The 20,920-nt window shown below is 49.3% G+C and overlaps 1 protein-coding gene across 10 annotated transcripts in view; it reads left to right on the forward strand.

Moving 5' to 3' along the window:
• The window catches only part of Tenm4 (teneurin transmembrane protein 4), a 710,423-nt gene that overhangs the window by 479,930 nt on the left and 209,573 nt on the right, over nucleotides 1-20,920 (forward strand). For 8 of the 10 annotated variants that reach the window (XM_029539653.1, XM_029539636.1, XM_029539617.1 and 5 more), the window contains 2 exons: nucleotides 9,028-9,283; nucleotides 19,981-20,079. In XM_029539653.1, the coding sequence (XP_029395513.1) occupies nucleotides 9,028-9,283; nucleotides 19,981-20,079 (355 nt within the window). The remainder of the gene's footprint in view (nucleotides 1-9,027; nucleotides 9,284-19,980; nucleotides 20,080-20,920) is intronic. The other 2 variants (XM_029539646.1, XM_021192486.2) reach the window with 1 other exon arrangement.

Here is a 20,920-nt window from a genome sequence, read left to right on the forward strand (position 1 = left end):
GCAAGGAAGGTTTTCGGTACTCCAGGCAGTCTGATCCATTCTTTACATTTGACCTGATATTCTCCAAACTGCGCAGGGGTCACAGCTGGTAACTGAGGTGGCTGTAAACACTTTATGTTTTCATAAGCAGCTGGAGACAGTATGAAAAAGAAATAAAGACATGGTTCTCAGAGCTCCTGCAGGCAACAGCCTGTGTTGTAGAAACAGACCTTAGTGCTGAAGGTCAGGGCAGTTTATCAGGTCATGTTTCCTAATTCTCTTCACCCAGAGAGTACCCTCTAGAGGAAAATTCACATCTGTCATGTTCCCTTCTCTTCCTCCCCTTTATTTTCATCAGTAAATTCTGAAGAAATGGCTTTATCTTGTGATAAACTCTGGCACACCCAGGTGCTAGTGACAGGCTGGCTAAAAGGACGTGAGATCCTAGGGCAGGCACATGCGGTACGTGAGCTCCATGGTTAGGGCTGAACAGCTTCGCGTCCAAACCTCCTCTGCCCTTCTACATACTGGGCACATCACAAACCTTTTATGGGCCTCCTTCCTCCCATCAGACTGTGTGCTCATGTGCTCTGCGAACATGGCAATGACTTAGTGAATTATGGTGGCTTGAAGAACCTGAAGGAAGAGCCTCCACCTCAAACTAAGGAGAAGACGTCACAGAAAGCTTCCTGGAGGAGGCAGCTTCTAATTAGAGTCAGCCAGGTGATGAAGGGAATATGGCCCTCCAATCACAATAGCATTTGCAAAGCTGTAACTGACACAGCTTCGTGAGGGATCTAAGATGGCCTTGCCCTTGTCATCTTTCATGGAGAAGGGTGGAGAGTATGGATACTATCCTGCCGTGATGGAGCTCAGGCTGCAGGGTGAGGGGTTCTATCCAGGGGGCAGTGGAGTCACCCACAGACTTGAAAGCAGATAAAGACATGGTCCAGTTTGCTGGTTCTTAAACTGGCCTGCTCTTGGCTTCAACTGCCTGGACTGGTCCTGACTTATCTGTCGAGCACTCCACGGAGACAATACACTCCTCTGTCTGAGGGAAGCAGGGCTGCTCATCCTATCTTCTTTCTAGGACATTCGGTGAGAGGAGCAAGGGGAAGCCTCTAGGAATCAGACTATCAAAGCCCAAAGTCTAACTACCTCTGTTGAATGGAGGAATCCCATTTTCCTCATAGACAAATTAAGGCCCATCCAAAGTCATGAGTGAGTTAGTCGCTAAAAAGGGAAGTTCTTCAGTCTAGAGCTCTGCTACACGGGCTATAATTGGGCATTTAACTTCCTGGCAGGTAGACTGTGTGGACATAAGCCATGGGGCTTGGAAAGCAAGTCCTAAGCTCTTGGCAGGCTCCTACACACACACACACACACACACACACACACACACACACACACACTTTCTTAAAACCCTCTCATTTTCAGGCTGATACGAGTGATCCCCCTTCTGTTCTCAGGAAACCAGGGAACCACTAAATACCCCAGAGGGGGGTCACCCTCTGATGTCTGAGATGATCCCCCATCTGTGAGCTTCCACTAGCCACGCCCCACCTATCAGCCTGGCTAACTATTACCTGTGCTCTTTCGTAGTGCTTTGTACTCTATGGACTGTGTGTCTGCTCCAAGACATCATACTCCTGCTGAACACACACACACACACACACACACACACACACACACACACACAATCGCTCCTGTCTTACCATATCAACTCTGGCCCTTTGTTGATTTAGGCCTTGACCTGACTGTTTATGGGTCAGACCATTTTTGAAAAGGCTACGGAGGTAAGAGTGACAGGAAGGAAAGCTCACTTGACAGCCACAAAGTTCTCCCAGAACAAATTCCGCCCTGAGGTAGACATAGATTTAAGGGAATGCATACACCCAGAAATGACCCCCCTGCCACCGCCACCGCTTCTGGCTTTAGCTGGCCTTTTTCAACAACTCTATTACAACTTTACAGCAGAAAGACTGTCCAGCCCACCTCTGTCCCCAGCATCAGTACTTAGGTCCGGAGGGAAGCTGGCAGGAGACGTGGAAGCAGGAAGCAGGGAAGGAGGGAGCAGGCTATGTTTCTCTTTTACTTTTTTTGGTACCCAGCCATATAGTATATCCCACACACAGCATGCTGGGAGTATCTTTTGCAACCAGATGCCAATGAGCAAAACATCTCAGGTTCACCTGACGCCTATGATCCAGTCTTGCATCCTAGAATTAGAGACGTCACCATCTACTTCCTTTTCCTGTTTATCAGTCCAAGAAATTGGTATATTAGGTGCCTTACGCAAGGTCACAGAGCAATTTAGCTGCTGACAGGGACAAAAGTCATGTGTAGGTGGGTATTTGCTGAGAGATAGTTACCCCTTTCAGATGGGAGTCTACCAACCTACCCACACTTGGAAAACATGGGTTGTGGTGATCTTAGCTTAGCTTGTCAGTGACTGGCCGTCTGGGGGTAGAGACACTAATCAGTGTCTCTCTATCTGATGGTCTTGGGACACTGCTTGCTTAGAGAGAGCAGGGTCTTCCACCCCACCCCATCCCGAGTCCTGATCCAGCAGGGTGTCCATTGCTGGACAGGAACCGCAGGTCCATTTAATGGCCTGAGGCTTTTGCCTCGTTATTATTACTACCACGGACTTTAAAAATATGGAAGTCAGAGTGGTTCCTCTGACCACCCATAAAGCCACCACCAGACTCCAGATTTGCCTTTTTGAGACCACTTAGTAGAATTCTGCTCCAGGCATCCAGGTCCCCACACCATCTTGGCTGTTTCAGCCACAGGCTTTTGTCACAGCAGCCGCAGACCTGAATACCCTGTGCCTCCCTGTTGTACACGTTAGGCTGCTTCTCCATTAGCACCCAATTCCAGCCCTTGTTCTTCCTCAAAGTTTCTTAGACAACAGCATCCGAATGCTTGGTAACCTGGAGAAACGTGAGGACCATGACCTGAGTGCGCTGCACTGGACTGAGCAGAGGGGTTTTCCCTCAGTCTGCTGTCCTGTGTCAAGCAGTCTAGTGGCCTCACAGTGAGCCAAACCTATTGAAATTCAGCTCAGGGACAGGGCATTCTCAGGCATGCAGTCAGAGGACAGAGGATGATCTGGAACCAAGAGTGGAACAAACAGGAAAATCATACAGTAGCTGTCTACCCGACTTCTGCCACTGTGGGGCATGCTTCTGGGACAAACCAGACTCATTGGCCAGCTTCCTTGGCTGTGTCCTGCCAGCACAGCTACCAGGACTCTGGGAAACACCCCTTCCTCACTTTTAGCCCCCTAAGAGGGAAGCACTGTACCATACAGTGGGGCTTTGACATGCACTGACCCACTGTTCTAGCCTGTACGATGCACCCATTGTCATAGTCGGGGTGTTTGGTCTGCCTCACATAAAAGAGAGAGCGAAGCAGTCATCTTGCAACCTGAAGGCTCTGTGTTCCTCCCAGCATGAGAAGTTCTGCAGGGGCTACCCCACCCCCAGGCCCTTCCCTCTCCCTACGTCCGACTAGTGTGTCAGACAAAATACCATTGAGAATTCCTGGACACTGGCCATTAAGGGACACCAGTGAACGTGAACAACAGACATTCCATACAGGGAGGAAGTGAATGAATAGAAAACACATCCCAAGAGCAACCCTTCACCCTCTGCTCACACCACGGCTTGCTTTTAGATTGGAATCCATTCTAGATGGAAACATAATACTAATGATAATTCTCTCTAACTGTGGCACAGGACTTTGCGGTTTGCCAGCTACTACCGTGTACCTCTGACAGGTGACAAAGTTAAAACTCAAGTCAAATAAATTGTCCGTGACACCGCAGCTTAAAGGAGGCTGACCTGAGTTCAGAAGCGGGGGCCATCAGATGCCGCCAAGAACTGTGGTGACAAAGAACTCTCTGGTCTGTCTAAATTGGTCTTGCAGGCCAAGGTTCATTAGCTAAGCGCCCAGCGCCTCTGCATCACCATCCCACGAGTCAGTGGTGGTCGATGGCATTTTAATGGAAGCCAAATAATTCTTTCTGTTGGCATACTCAGGCAGCTAGAGTTTTTGTGTTTTATGATAATTAAATACCATCATCTTTCAGAGCCGACGATCTTCGGGGCCCGATTATGACTGCAGTGCACAGTGGGGTCATCATTAACTCTGAAGCCAAGAGAGCTTTGGGCACCTGTCTGTGGTTTGGCAAGAGTTGGAGCGTTTGGAGCACCTGACCTGGCACTCTTTCTTGGAGCTATCTTTGATGTCTTTAGGTCTCTGTGCTTGGGTCTCATGGCTGAGCCAAAGCTATGAAAGTTTATTCTTTTTTTCTTTTCTTTTTTCTTTCTTTCTTTTTTTTTCTTCTCATGAGCGTGGCCTACTCTACTGCAACCCATTTCCTAGGAAGGCACCCTGCCATTGCTCTGGGGCATGCTTGTGTCTCTACTTCCCACCCCCTCCACATCCTCCACCAGACTCGGAGCTTCTGCCAGTGTTAAGGTGGCCATAGCTCCAGCTTATACCTTATACCTTCCCAGTGACGACCAACCCTGTTTTCTAGTCTTTGGCCTCCAGGCAGCCTCCACCTGGGCCTGCTTCACTCTCTGTGCCCCACCCTCAACCTCTGTCCTCTCGGCTGTGAAAACTGTTGATTCGGAGTGCATCCAGCACCATGCTCTCTGAGGCCTCTGACACCAGGCGCCCTCCTAATTCTCAGCCTGGAGTGGCCACTGTGACACAGGCCATGTGTCACCTCTCATGCTTTCTTTCTGGACCCCAAGAGCTAAAGTCAAACAGCCACTCTGTGCCTCCAGGTGCTCCAGGGGCTGGAGTGCAAAGTGATAAGGATGATAGCCATCAACACTTGCCAGGTCCTCCCTGTATAGCTGACATTGTTGGGAGCACTTAGCCTGTCCTGATCCACTTAATGGACACAAGGGAAGGATTTCATGCTCCAGCTTTGATGCCAGTCTGCCCAAGTTCAAATTCTGGCTCTGTCACTTAATAGTTTTCTAAGTGTGGGCAAGTGCTTTCTGTGAGGACTAACAATAGCCTCTTCTTTTCGGAGCTGTTGTGGGATTTCTGAAGTAGAGCACTTAGTGTCTGTCACTTAGCCCTCAGTATGTGTGAACTGGTATGTATGGTGACCTCAGACACACTTCATGTCCGTAGGTGCTGTAGCTAGATGGAGCATCTCCAAGTTGACCATGTCTGTGACCATGTTCCCTACCTTTAATTCTATCACATACACATTTTCTAATTGAGTGAGCAGCTAGAGGCTCAAAGAAGTGGCGACCTGCCCTGATATCACATCACCCGACAGAGGCCGAAGCTGCACTTTGACACTCCTGGGCTGCGCCCTGTGCTCTTCTCAGTCAGCCACCACCTGAAACTGACATGTCAGGGATGGGGTGTGTCTTTATATGAGGGTCCATCGGTCCTTGAACCAAGCAGAGGGCTCCCCCAGAGCCTACTGTGAGCCCAGGAGAGAGAGATTGGTATCGGTCCTCACTTGCTCTGCAACGCTTGTCTAAGGCATTAAGGAGCCTTACCCTTTGAAACCCTGAAGCCTTAGGTACCTAGTTCGGAGGGGCCAGGCACTTGGGTACCAAGCTCCAGGCGCTTTTCCAGCTTTGGAGAGCCAGTGGATTGGCCCCAGTGGAATCCATCAGCCACAGTGAAAGGGCGCTGCCCGCTGCCCCCCTGTGCAGTATTTTCCTGTTCCTCCTTCGCATTCCTTTTTTTTTTTTAAAGAACTTCTGTGTAAAATGCTGAAGTCATCTCCATGGTGACATTTAGTGCTATTTATGGTTTATTCATTCATGTGCCTTTATCATTATTGTGGGCTAGCAGCTACTGTTTGCAGGGTTGGGATGTAGAGCCATGACAGGGCACTTGCCTTGCACAGATGAGGCCCTGGGTTTAGTCCCCAGGCAGGAAAGCAAATAGCATAGAGTTGAAATGCTGTATGCCAGGCACTGTGCTGATGATCTCACATGCGGCATCTCACTTGAATCTCAAAACACCCTCACATGGTGGGTATTGTCTCTAGAAAGAAATCTCCAGAAAACCACAACTCTGAAGGTCAGTGACTTGATGGATATCATAGAGTTGTTTTTTTTTAATGCTACATTAAATTTTTTACATTTATTTATGGGTGTGTGTATGTGTGTGAATGCATGCATGTGTGTGTATGTACATGTGGATGTATATGTGTGTGTGCGTGTGTCCATGCATGCCTTTGTGTGTGTGTGTGTTTGTGTGTGTGTGTATGTGTGAAAGCATGCATGAAAAGAGAGGAAACACCTTGCCAGACCCATAGTCAGAGCTTATAAGTGGAAGAAACAAAACTTGACCTCAGAGCTGCAGGACACCAAGGCCCAGCCCCTTTCTGTCATCCATGGCTCTGTTCAGCACGCATAGGAACCGCCCTATGCTTTCTGAGAGTCAGCAGAGACACCAGTGTAAAGGGTTTCTGCACATATAAAACAAGAGAACGTACTGGAGAACCCTGACAACTACGTGTGTGCATGTGTGCATGTGTGTGGATGTGTATGTGCGTGCGTGTGTCTGTGTGTGTGTGCGTGTGCATGCGTGTGTATGTATGTGTGTATGTGTGTACGCGTGTATGTGTGTGTGTACGTGCGTGCATGTGTGCGTGTGTATGTACGTGTGTGTATGTGTGTGTACGTGCGTGCATGCGTTCATGTGTGTGTATGTGTGTGTACGTGTGTGCGTGTGTGTGTGCACATGTGTGCGTGCATGTGTGTGTGTATGTGCGTGCGTGCATGTGTATGTATGTGTGTGCATGCGTGTGTGTGCGCACGTGCGTGCATGTGTGCGTGCATGTGTGTGTGTGAGTATACGTGCGTGCGTGCATGCGTGCGTGTGTGCGTGTGTGCGTGTGTGCGTGTGTGTGTGTGTGTGTGTGTGTGTGTGTGTTTATGGCAGAGGCAGGTAGATCCCTTCGAGTTTAAGGTCCACCTGATTACATAGTTCAGTAGTCCTCAAGCTTCCCAGCGCTGCAGCCCTATACTACAGTTCCTCATGCTGTGCTGACCCCACCATAGAATTACTTAGTGGCTACCTCATAGCTATAATTTTGTTACTCTGATGAATCATAATGTAGATGCTTGCTATGCAGGATATCTGATACACCACCCCAGTGACAGGGTCATTTGACCCCCAAAGGGGTTATGACTCCGTAGGCTAAGGACCTCGGACATAGTTTTGAGAGCTATGTAGGAGTCCTGTCTCAAATGGAAAGTGCTGCTGGGGGAGCGCTGGGCACAGCAAATGGCCCCAGCCATGTTTACTTTCTCCATCCAAGGCTGCTTGTTCACTGGGAGAGGAGTGGATACTCAACTTGCCCAGGTCAGATTGACTTCCATGGTCTCACCGCTCCCCTCAAGGGACAACTCTCTGCTGACCCAGGACTTAAGCATCTTCAGGGGACAGTGGGCTTCATCCATGCTTGATGGTCTCTGGGGACCCTCCTTTCCTGCACTGATGTTTCAGTCCCTTGAACCACCTCCACCACTCCTGACCTTTGAGGGTCGCATGGCTGGAGAAGGCAGTTGTAGTGGAGCTGATGGAAGAGGAGGCTGCGAGGCAGGAGCTCCTCAGAGCCCAACCCAGACTTTGCACTACAGGTAGCATCTTGGAATGTGTCCCCTTTGGATAGATTATCAATCATGTCCTTCTCCCTTCTACTTCTAGCCTACTCCCCGAGTCTCCCACCAGATTTACTTTGTATCTCTTTACCATAAAAGGTAAAGAGTGATATATCTTCCATTAATATAGTTCTGTCCTGTTCACTGCCAATTTGGTATCATTGTAGTCCTATACTCTCGGTAACAAATGTCCTTCCCATTTCACAGATGTGAAAACTGAGGCTCAAAGAGGTTCAGTGACTTGTCCAGGGTTGTATGTTTACTAAGTGGTAGAATCCTAGACTGGATTCTAACTTCCTGACGTCTTCCCAGTCACACTCTTCAGCCTTGTGAGAGTAGCCTAGGTGAAGGGGGAAAGATTCACTCCCAGGCCTGCCATCATTTCAGCAAAGTTTGTTTGCTTTATTTCTTTGCAAAGAGAATCTGCTTTACCACATTCCCATGGGAACTCCCATTATCCACCCCAAGACCAGATTTTTGGCTTTTTGTTGTTGTTGTTGTTGTTTGTTTTAACCCATGTATACCTGTTGCTCTGGATAACTGAAAGGACTAAATAAAATATTTCTCTCAGTCTTCTCATCTGTATGGGGCACAGAACATCGTTGGGCAGTGTGTGCTCAGTAAGTGTACTGGTGGTTTTTAAGCACCCAGACACAGCATGGCTCCCTGTGCTCAAAAGCCCTCCACGCCCGAGGCAGGCTGCTCTCCACCATCACGGGGCACATGCTTCTTACAGACAGAGCGCTGCCCTAGCTCTGTGTTCTTAGGTTTGTCAGACTCTCAGCTAACTGTTCTTTGCACTTATTTATCCTGTTAGTTTCATCTCCTATGTGCCATTTATAGGATCAGTGATTCTCAAATTGAACCATGCGTCCCTCACCCGGGGCCTCTGTAATGTCAGATTCCTGGGTCCCTATCCCAGGGTTCTTGATTCAATAAATGTGGCTCAGAGGGCCAGACCTTCCATCTCAAACACACTCACTCTCAAGTGAGGAAGCCACTGGTGACAGACTAGGCTCTAAAGACCCAAACCCTAAACGTGTGACAGATCAAAGGTGAAGTTGTTGGTCGGAATAAAGTTGCTGATATTGACAACTGGAGCCTCACACGCTCAAGCCTGCTCTCCCTCTCTCGCACTTCCTCTCAAAAAATTGTTTCTTACCACTCTCCTAAAGTCTGTGTTCAGTGGGGTGGGAATTTTTATTTTGTTCATTGCCCCAACGCATGCAGAGAACAGGAGTTCGGAACTATCTGTGAACCTCTAATTTGATTGAATGAGTTAATATGTGATTTGCTGGGTGCATTCATTCTCTCTCCTGCAGTCTATCTGTCTCCCAGGGGCCCCACCCAGCCAGCCGCCCACTGACCATGATTGCTTGTTCCCCAGATCATCCCAGCGGCCTGCAGAACCACCCTCGGCTCCGGACGCCTCCGCCACCGCTGCCCCACGCCCACACCCCCAACCAGCACCACGCGGCCTCCATCAACTCCTTGAACAGGGGCAACTTCACCCCAAGGAGCAACCCCAGCCCAGCACCCACAGACCACTCACTCTCCGGGGAGCCCCCAGCAGGCAGCGCCCAGGAGCCAACCCATGCCCAGGACAACTGGCTACTCAACAGTAACATCCCACTGGAGACCAGGTGGGCCCCAGTAGACTGAGGCTGGGTGGGCACAGGTGGGCTAGGTGGGCAGAAGGCAGACCAGCTGGACACTATGGTCCATTGGTGACCAGGCCAGCAGGGAACATGTCTCTACCTCATATCTGTTCAGTGAAGCTGGTATGAAGTGCCTGGCCTCTGGCTGCTATTCTCCAATGGTAGAAGGAGAGAGCTCTGGGAGGCTAGGATTTTAGAACCCACCAGGGCTGAGGTTCAGTGCTAGCCTGCTGCTTACTAAAGGTATGTGTTGGTCCAGTTGATAGACTCACGAACATCACCTGCCTTGTCTAGGCAATGGCAATGAAGCTAGCTGGGTAAGGCTTCTATAAAAGCAGGCAAGAGGTGTGCAAAGGAGTAGGACAAGGTAGGCACTCAGTTCTGCTTTGGCTGGGTCCTCAACTCAGCCAGCAGTGCACAGTTTCACTGCCCTGTGCCTAGCATCAGACTGTCTGGACTGTGACAGGAACTCTGTGAAGGCTGTTCTCCCCTTCCCATTTCCTGTCTGGATGTCCTGACCCTTCTACACACAGTGATAAGCCCCTAAGGTTTTTCTCTCAACATCGATAGCCTGGACTTTCATATTGCCATGCAATGCTCATACCTTGAAGAGGTGGATGTTCATGTGATGCCCCCATCCAGGAGTTCCAGAAGTTGAAAATCAATGGGTCTGTGGTTGGTCAGCTCATACAGGAGGTAGATACATATCTGGGACTCCAACCTGGGGTGCTAGACTCCGTTGCAGACTGTTACTCTGCGGTGCACTGCCTTCTTCCAGGAGTGTCATGGGGTGTTTCCTTCAGCCCAGGGACTGCAGGCAGTCTGGGTCCTGTAGCCATTTTTCTCCCCTGTGCTTAACTCCTGTTTTCTAAAATGGCGCGCGCGCGCGCGCGTGTGTGTGTGTGTGTGTGTGTGTGTGTGTGTGTGTGTGTGTAAAAACCATGCAACTCACTTAAGAAATCATAGGAAGATAAAAGAATTAGATTTATATATAGTTTTACCACCTGAACAAAGCACTTTAGGCATGGCCTCTCCCTGTTCTCTAAATCCCAGGTGAAGTGTCCCAGGCTAGCCCAGCAATACTTCTTCCATGCCCTCTCTTAAAAGAAGAACACACAGGTTTTCTTTTCCCAATCTCCTGTTCTTCGTGAGGAGTGCAAAGCCAAACCACACTTAAGAAAGTAAAATTAGCCTTCACACAAAACCTATGCACACTTGCTTCTGCCCGACCCGAGATGATCGTGGTGATGATGTTGGCATGATCTTGGGGCATGCGGCTCTATATGAACAAACTCACAATCCTTTGGTCACATTTCATTCTTGTGGAATCATTTTTCAAAGCCCAAGTTTCTCAGAGATCAGCCCACCATGACTCAGCCCGGTGTCCTAATTATTAACGTTTCCGTTCACATCCTTTAAGATGTCTCTCCTGCCCTCACCGGTTTCAGAGTGGATTCATTGTTGTCATCCCACGGGGGTAGCCAGTCAAGCTTCTATTATGCTCAGTGCTCATTGAGTGGGACCTGGCTGATGGAAACCCCACACGAATCAGTGGATCACGTCATCTGCATGCATCATGGCCGCCACTCTCACTGTTTGGATGTTGACATTTTTCTCATTTGAGAGCAATGTGGGATTTCCTCCATTGAGTCTGTACATTTCTCAAAGGAAAGGGATGTAGAAGAAGTGAGGTTTTCCGGGGCATCAGTATGTGGTGTAAGATCATCCCAGCTCACATCCTCTGCCCTCTCAGCTAGAGCTCTCCTGCCTTGTTGATTCTCTGCCCTCCTGTCTTTGTTGCTTAGGATGTAAGAAATTGTGATTTCATCTTTCATTATTATTCAAATAAGTAATGTCCATCATAGAGCTGCTAGCAAATCAAATAAGCAAGAAGAAAAACACCTCCTAAATCTACCAAAAGGTGCATACAGACACACACACCCTTTCATGCATTCATCAGCATACTTGCAGCACACTGTTATTATATTAGATTACGTGTGTTTAATGTGAGTTTAAACATGTCTATGTTTATAACCTCCTCCAGCCTGTGCTCTTTCGGGCTTCTGCACAGGCCTTTGCATGTCCCAACCAGATCTGCCCTCTTCTTCACTTCTTGGTCTAGCCGAGTCCGGCTTATTCCCAAAGCCCATCTGAATAGCTGAGGAAGGCTTTGTCTGTGGCTCCAGAATGCTCTGCATCTCACGATGGCCCCCCAAACTGAGAGCAGCACCAGTTCTGCTGGAAGACACCAACAGAATTCTGCATGCTAATGCTGACCTTAGCGGGCTGATGGCACTGGGCTAACAAGATGAAGTTAGGAGAGAAAAAGCTGTCAAGTCTGGCAGGTGGAATCGGCAACTGAGCATTAGGGAAAGGCTGGAATTTTTAAAGTAGATGGGCCACCTTCTTACCTTGGCTTTCAAGCATGCCAAACCTTTTGGCATGACAACATGACACAGCAACAAAGTTCACACTTGAGAACTACATAATCAAGTAACCAAAATGCAAAACAGAACAACACACACACACACCTCATAATGCTTTAGGTAAGTTAATGATTTAGGCCACGTTTATAGCTATCTTCAGCCACATGAGACCTGTAATTCTAACTTTAACCCACCATCCTCATCTTCCAGCTTTTCTACCAGTTACATTGTAATATAATGTCTTAGGGGGTTCCAGAAATTCACAGTAGTACTCATTATCATTAAATACTCACTGGATGCCTACTATGTGCTAAGATATCTGAGAGAACAGCCCCTTGTGAAAGATTGCCATGGCAGAGGAAGCTGAGGGACATGCTATGCTTTTATTACTGTGAGGTGCCCAGCAAGTGACACCGTGCTTGCCACAGCATGGTGGGAGCTTATAATGTGAACACACAGTAAAAAGAGTAAAGATGGGACAAATAGGTGACTAACTATGCTTAACTGAGACTTGGGTGGGGAAAAGGGACAGCTCCCAGTGGCTCCAGAGCCATGCGACTGAGATGAAGAGTCAGAAGTCCTGAGGGTACAGAGGAGAAGATGAGGAAGCCCAATAGAGTAGTTCTACTTGACAGGTTATCCCCAAATAGTGTCCCACCAATACCCAGGAGAAGCTCCTAAGTAACGCGCACACACACACACACACACACGCACACATGCACACACACACGCGCACACACACGCACACACACACATGCACACACACACGCATACACACGCACACACACACACACGCGCGCGCACACACACACGCACACACACGCACACACACACGCGCTTCCCTCCATGTTAAGCAGAGTCCATGCTGAGACTCTAAGCAAATGTGCAGAGACCACAGCAGCTGGTAAGATGACCAAGAGGGGTTGCATTTCATCCTGGCAGAAAAAGGAAGTCTATCCGAAGGATGGAGAGAGCAGGCTTCTGTAGACCTGCTCGTTTCTTATACCTCTTGTACCTCTGCCAATTCCCAAGATTAACTGAGCGAGGAGCCTGGGCCTGCTTGTGCCCCCTAGAGCTGGAGTAAGCCCTACATGAGCATCTGTAGTTCTTGTGTGTGGAGCCATGTGCCGAAGGTCCCCCAACCTCTGATCCACTTCTTTGACTGGCTGCAGCATCAAGCACTTAATTGATTTCATAGGGACTGTCTGATTAATAACCCATCAGGCTCCTGTCAGATGCAGGGGAAGCCTGAACAGAAGGCTGCCAGACCTCTGCTCTGCCTCAGCTCTTCCCAGGCCTAGTCCAGGAGCCTGGAGCCTTTTTTTTTTTTTTTTCCTCTTCAAACTGAATTTGGGAAATAGCCTATGTAACCTCAGGAATGAGGGCTACCTGGCAATCTCCAGGCCAACCCTAGTGTGGTTCCCCAAATGAGACACAATGCCTTCTGATGAGGCAGGGCAACCTCAGAACGTCACTTGACCTGCCTGAGCCTCGTTGCTTTATTTGTAAAATGAGCGAGCACCAAAGAGTTTGAGTAGGAAGTCTTCTCTGTTGCTGGGTGATTTGATCTCAGATGTATAAAAGACAAAGCCCACTGCTATGCAAGAAGCTTCTAGAGGGAGGCAGACCTCCGAAGGGAAGATGGGCACTAATGATGATGCTTGAGAGGAGCAAACACAGAAAGGTATCATTTTGTGTGCTTGAGAGCATCCGTAACCATGCCAGGCACTCTTTGAGACCTCCCTGGGAGCTTCCGAGTGTTATCCAGACGAATCCCCACATACGACCTCTTTTTTTTTTTTTTTTTTTTTTTTTTAGTTTAGGACACAGGCACAAACCTGGTGAGCTTTATTTGGCTTTATTGCTGAAAGTAGGGGCTTATTAGTCCCCAAATATCACTTCTTTAAACCACTTGAGCAGCAGCTACACGGCTCACTGTGAGGAGGGCCTGGCTGCTGGGAGCTGAAACAGGTGGTNTGTGTCAGGGCCACCTGCCTTCAGCACCTTTTGTTCCAAATTCTAGTCAGAAGCCTCTTCCTGAAGCATGAGATGTCCTTGAGGCCCCGGGGAAGGGAAAGCCAGGAGTATGGCTTCCCTGTCCTCTCCCTGGCTTCACTTGTCCTCAGAATTTANCTCCAAACTCCAAGTAGCAGAATCTTGGGTTTCTTCTTCCCACGAGTCACTTGTCACTGGAACCTGGAGTCAGCTTTCTACCAGAAAGTCCACGGAGGTTGCAGCAGCTCAAAGGTAGGGATGCTGGTGACATTGACTGGGATAGAGATGATAGCCCACGGTAGCCCGTGCTGTTCCAGAGAACGGCGGATCATGTAGCCATCTCGGCCGAGCAGGAAAAGGGCAGGAATGTCAGCTGTGCGTTGAGTACTATCNTGGATCATCTCCACGTAGAAACTGTCATTGTCAACTGCATTGTCCGCAATGATCACAGCCCGCCCACCATGCTCCTGTACCACCCTGGTCTTAGAGAGGAAGGAGCAGCCCCCCCTCTCCACCAGAGCGATCTGGTCCTGGATAAAGAAGCCGTTGCTGAGCTCCCCGCAGGCCTCTGGAGGTTCAGCAGGGACGAGGTGAATCTGCTCATACCGTGTGTGAAATATCCCACCAAAGTCCTTGGCAGGCGTGGCTGTGAAGATGTATCGAATATCCCCAGGACTCAGCACTTGGAAGTATAAGTAGTCATGGATGCGTAAGCCTGAGGTGCTTCTCCCAGCCGGTGTTCAGTGCTGATATCGCACTGCACGTCTACCATGGCGTCTGGGCGCGCGGGCTGAAGTGGGACCTTACTGCACCTCACGGACCAAAAGCCCACATACGACCTCTTAATCCCCACAACTCTCCCACAAATATTTATGTTTGAGGTCCCCAAGACCACTCCAGGTTTGGCAATTTGCAAATAGGGCTCATGATACTCTGTCGTGAGCATGGCTCTGAGTTCACCGTGGTGACAAAACATGTGGCAAATTAGTAAAGGAAAGGTGTGTGGGGTGAAGTCAGGGGCTTCAAACCAGGCCCAAGGTTCCAGAGGCTTCACCTCATGGTGTCACCCAGAAGAGGCACACCCTGATCCCTCAGCAAAAGCTACCAGGCCGGGGCACAGTAGGGACCCAGTGCCCCCGGGGTTATAATGGGGATTGCCGTAGGGACAGACAGCCTCTGACTAGAACATACTTAAATCACACCCTCTTAGAAGGAAAACATGCATGCAGCATTGAGTTGAATATGTAGTTTGTACACAGTGGAGCAATCACCTATATCAGTTCACACAGGAAACTGTCCTGAAGTCCATGTTGCCAGATGCCAGCTAGGGAGCCAGTCTTAGCAACAGCCTTTCACAGTAGTCTGCACCCTAACTCTTCTGCATGAGTAAGTACTCTCATTAGAACACACACACACACACACACACACACACCACTCACGCACATTCACACACATACATACTCATACACACATTCACACACACACACAAATACACATACCACTTTCCGTTGATAGAGGAAGGACAGGAAGGATCTGAATCATAAACAATTAAGTTACTTGCCTTAGATCCCACAGCCAGCACATGGGAAGGCTAGAACATTGAGCTACCTGGCTTCAAACCCCTCACATCACTTAAAGTTGTCTTCTTGGGCCAGATGTGGTGGAACAAACCCTCAGAAGCCTAAGGCAGAAGGATGGTGAGTGTGAGGCCACATAGTGAGACCCTGTCTCAAGAGTAAGTAACAAGTGAAGTGGCTTCCCAGGGCATCCATTGGCAGGCGTTGCCAGCAGAGAGAATACTCGAGAAGCAGGACACAGGCACTGAGCCAGAAAGAAGGAGGAGTGGAGGAAGATGGTAAAAACTGGGTGAAGTTAGGAGGACCGGGATCTCCTGAGAATGACAGAGGGGCTCAGGACATTGAAAAGGGGTCCCACCCTTCCTGTGGTCATGAAGCCAGAAATTGGTCAATAGCTGTTCACAGCTTTTAAGTAGTGGCTTTATGAAATTAGCCTTCCAGAGGATAGCTGTGGTCTGGAAGATCTAGGTTGTGGTTGTTGCTGTGGTGGTGGTGGTGGTGGTGGTGGTGGTGGTTGTGGTTGTGGTGGTGGTTGTTGTGGTTGTTGCTGTGGTGGTTGTGGTTGTTACTGTGGTGATGGTGGTGGTTGTTGTGATTGTTGTGGTGGTTGTGGTGATGATTGTTGTGGTTGTGGCTGTTGTTGTGGTGATGGTGGTTGTGGTTGTTGCTGTGGTGGTGGTTGTTGTGGTGGTGGAGGTAGTGGTTGTCTCCTTTCCTCATCCCTGTCTCTGAGCACCAGGTGCATCTCTGACTCCTTGTGAGCTTGGCTGAGTCACTGACACCTGTGCTCCGTGAGATGTCAGCTGCACACTTAGAGTATGATTCCCGCTGTCCTACACCACTCGGAGATGGCAATCAGATGTGATGGTGTCTGTCCCAGGGCTTTGTGGACCGAAGCACAACCCAGCACACCGGCTTATGTAAGCAGACTGGCTGTTGGGTGGGGCCATCCCAAAGACCTATTTCTCTTGAAGGTCTGGGGACTTTCCTTCCCAAAGCCACACATTTTTCCCTCTCAAGGTAAACATCTCCTGCTCTGAATGATACCAGTGGCCCTGGAAGCTCCTGCTTGAGGCTGCTCAGGGACTCATCTGTGTGTACATGGGACCAAATCCCTCCCCACTCCTAGAATAACACAGCCCTTGCCAGCCAAACCCAGTGCAGCTAGGGCCGAAGTCAAGGACACCTGCTTTGAACCCCATTCCTGTCTTTTCCTTTCCATGTGACCCTGAAAAGTCTCACCAAGCCTCAGGTTCTGGGTCTGTAAACAGAGGTAGAAACACTACCCACACACAAGAAGATCATGCCTAATCATGAGTCAAACCTCCATACCTGAGCTGTCAGCAGAGGTGTGTGCTGGGAGCCACGCAGGACTATGACCCCAAGTGGGCTCAAGAGCTTGTGTTTCCATGAAAAGGCTCCAGAAACCTTTTATTTCTCAGAGGAGCTAGACATCTAAAGTGTTGGGATGGGGGACAACATTTAGGGGCTCCTTGAGCTGGGAGTCAAGACACCTGTGACTCAGTCTCTGCTCTGCCACTGCACTGACTTGCATGGGTTTAGGATCAGGGCACATGTCTCCATGGTCTAAATGATGAATGCCCATGTTGGCATGCTAGCAGAAGCACTTCTGGGAGATCCATCCCTGTGTAGCTTGAGAAATCCTTCATCCTGCTCCACTGCCTGTCTGTCCTCTTATCCTCCGGCTCTGGGCTTTTAAGGGACGGTTGTCAGTTCTCTCCCCATTTAAACATGTTTCTATTTTAAATTGTAAAAGTTAAAATGGGCTGGAGAGAAGGCTCAGTCAGGCACTTACTTTCCAATTGTGAAGACATGGGTGTGATCCCTAGAACCCGAATAAAAACTCGGGATGTAATAGTACTCGCTATAATCCCACTATGAAACATGAATCCCTGGGTCTTACTGGCCAGCCAGCCAATTCTAATTAGCAAGCTCCAGGCCAGTGAGAGATCCTGTCTCAAAGAAAGAAAAAGATGAATGATGCCCAAGGTTATCCTCCAACCTTCACGTGCACTAGCCCACATTAACATCACACGTGAACATGCACACATGAACATGCATAGACACACAGATTTAAAGTAAAAATCTTTTGATCTAGGCACTTGAAATATTCTATCATTAACATTTTGATCTTATTTCTTGGCCCTTTAAAAAAATACACACTTATTTGTTTATTTTTGGTGAGGTACAGACTAGCCTCTCTAGAATATAGGCTGCTGTCAAACTACCAAGCGTTCCCAGAAACAGGCTGTGCAGAAAAGGCAGCAGAACTCTGCTCAGGTCCCCTGAGCCAACTCTGTGGCGTCTCCGCATGGTGGGTGATGTAGAAATAAGAGAGACCAAAAAATCCTTCTTAAAACAAGAGACTAAAGGAGATAATAATACCCTCTGCCGGCTGCTGTCTCTAGGCACTAACTGTGTGTGTGCCATATGCCAGGCAGGCCCCTCCTGCATGCCCTGAACCCAGCAACACAACACTCAGATCTGTTTAGTGAGTGCATGCATGTACTGGGCAATCCTCTCCTCTGGGCACACAGTAACAAGCTGGACATAAAGGACACCTGCCTTGCAGAACTGAAATTATTAGAGGAAGAAACATAGTGCAGACAGTGTTCTCCAACATCACTCCGTGTGTGTGTGTGCGTGTGTGTGTGTGTGTGTGTACTAAACCAATGCAAAAGGGTGGGTGAAGGGTGGCTGCGGATAAAGATGGGGAGCTGCTGTGAGTCTGAAAGAAGTCATAGCTCTGGGCAGATATGATCCAAGGGAGTATTCACAGAATGATTTAGGCTTAGCTTGTTTGAGAGGAACAAGGAAGCCAAGTGTGTCTGTATGACTTCGGAGGAGCAATCCAAACCAGGGCTCATAAGATCTGTGGTACTGGTCAGGCCCGGGGAGGGTTAAGGGCAGAGAGAGGATCCATATACTTCATGTGTGATCCCCCTTTGATAGATTCTCAGAGTGATGCAGATGGGGCCTGAATTCCGAATCTGCCTTGTCTCTCAGGCCCCGCATCAGCAGCGCCACCTGCCTAGAGTAATGAAGTTTCCAACCCCTGCACACCTCCCAGGCACTGTGGGAGCCTCGTGGCAGAAGCTCCCGGTAGTGGTGATCTCAGGTTATGCTTTGTGACCCTACACAGAGCAAGGCCCACTAGCGCCTTGTTATCAGTGTCCCAGCTACAAGCCAGTGTTACCTCGTACTCCGCTGTCACTGGGAGGTTGGGACCTCCAGATGGTGCTCTCTCTTAGGTTGAGGAGGTGATAGGCAACAGTCAGGCTGCGTAGAGTTCTGGAGCAGAAGCCCTGAGCTCTGGGCACTAACCAATCCTGCTCCAGGACAACCTCTGCCACCTGTTCACCATGTGCTACGACCTCAGAAAAGCTGCTCCTCTGCTTCAAGGGGAGATGACAGAGCTGGCCTGATAGGAGTGGGGGCGGGGGAATAAATGTGAGTCACTCACAGAGCTCCAGAAGAGCAGACCATGGGTGACGGCTACAGGATAGGGTGACTGTTGCATTTAGCATCACCCCAGTTGACCCCATGGCAACCATGCTGTTATAATGCCCAGTATATAGGAAGGATGATTAAGAGAAGTTAAGATCTGTACCCGATGTCACACATCAGGAAGGTGGCATTAAAAAGGCCTCCTACCTGAATATTTTGTGTTAAGACCTGGTAAGAGGCAGAAGGGTCCCTTGGCAGGACTGGAACCTAGAGCTGGCTTGCTGCCGTCCCTCTGGTATGTCTTATCGTGAGGCAGCAATGGTCCTGAAACTCGCCGGAGGGGGGATCCAGAGCACTTGAGGGTGAATGGCATCACCTAGCAGGTGCGGTTGAGGTCTATAAGGGCAAAGGTGGCTGTCTTCATTCTGGGGTATAGTCAGGTGAATGCATAAATCTGTAATGCCACCACAGACAGTTCAGGGAACTGTCTTTCTTACTGATCAGTTATGGCCCTGATCTCGCACAGCTGAGGGATGGTGAGACTCAAATCATGCCCCACATCAACAGGGACTTAAGAAAACTACAGCTTCTGGGCCCTGTCTCAGGACACCAACTGAGTCCCTGGGGCTCTGCTGGGCCCGGGCAGTTTGCTGCTCTCTAGAATATTCTCCTTTATAACAGAGCAGGGCCACAAGAGCTCTTGGTCTTCAGAGAAGCCGAGTGGGTCCAGATGTTGCGCTAGTAAGTATGGAATGAGTAGAGGAGAGCATTGAGCTTTGGATCCAGATATCAAGTGCAAATTCTTGCTTCGAGCCTAGCTTCTGGTGCCCTTGGCTAGTCCCACATCCACATCCCAGTATCATCCTCTACTGTACTGGGATCACCCTGGCCTCCTTGCATAGCATCTGTTTTGAGAATAGCTATAATGTGCCCAGCCCACTGCAGGGCACCTGCTGGTCCTGCTCAGTGAGAACTGTAGGTGGATGTCCACAGATTCCAGCCACGCGGGTTTGTATGGAGAGTGCTCCCTCCGGATGCTCTGTGCCAGGTGGATCCCTTGCACATGTAGCTTTGCACACTGACCTGCTGCCTGGAACCTTTGTCCCTGCTGGTCTCATGCACAGCTGCACCCAACAGCCACTCTCATTTGTTTCTCTACTGTCCCCTTCATGGATGCATGACTCATTGCTTCATTCATGTCTCCATGTGTGCGTAGAAACCTAGGCAAGCAGCCATTCCTAGGGACATTGCAGGACAACCTCATTGAGATGGACATTCTCAGCGCCTCCCGCCATGATGGGGCTTACAGTGACGGGTAGGTGGCACCCCTCCCCGTGCTCCTCTGTGTGTGCTCTCCCTGTCGCTCCTGCACTTGCATGCAGACCCCTGAGACCTTTCCCTGGGAACGCCTCGGGGAAGTGATGCCAGATTGCATGCACATCCCCAAGTCCATGTTCAACTTGCAAGTGTGTCCTTGAGATATCCCATCCCCCACCCCAGCATATTAACAGCAGTCTCGTTAATATGCAGCTCTCGGCATCTCATCGGCTGCCTCTGCCATCCTGGAAACCATCTCACAAAACAATTTTTTTTTTCTTTAACACAGCACAGGCCCATGTCTTATGTGGCCTTGAGTGTGTACACTGTGGTCTGAATGTCTTCTACCCCAGGACCGGTGGGTTTGTCCTAAGATTGCAGGGCTGTGTGGTATAAGTCGTGCAGTCCACCCAAGCTTTGCACGAGTCCCCCCAAGACCATGGTTCAGGCCACACTGAGCACCTCCTTTGGCCACAACCATGTGCTTTGACCTACTCTGCTGTTTTCACAACTGCAGCTGGGCTACAGAATGGGCTTGGCAGCCTATCCTCCACCTAGCTATCACATGGGCTCCGCCTGCAGCAGCCAGGCCCCTAAGGCTGTGAGGGTATTGGTACTAGCCATCCATTCATGGGCAGAACTTAGCAGTGAGCTCTTGGCTTCTACCCCAGAAAAAAAAAAAAAAAAAAAAAAAAAAAAAAACATTTAAAAAGAAGAGCTTCCAATGCCTGATCAACGTTCACTGGAATGCAGGTATTAGAGCAACAGGGGAAAAAAAAAAAAAAAAAACATTAAGTCCCAGTGGCCTCCAGGAGACTTTCAGGACTTTAGACATCCCC

The sequence above is a fragment of the Mus pahari genome, chromosome 1, assembly GCF_900095145.1.
Source record: "Mus pahari chromosome 1, PAHARI_EIJ_v1.1, whole genome shotgun sequence".
Lineage (NCBI taxonomy): Eukaryota > Metazoa > Chordata > Mammalia > Rodentia > Muridae > Mus > Mus pahari.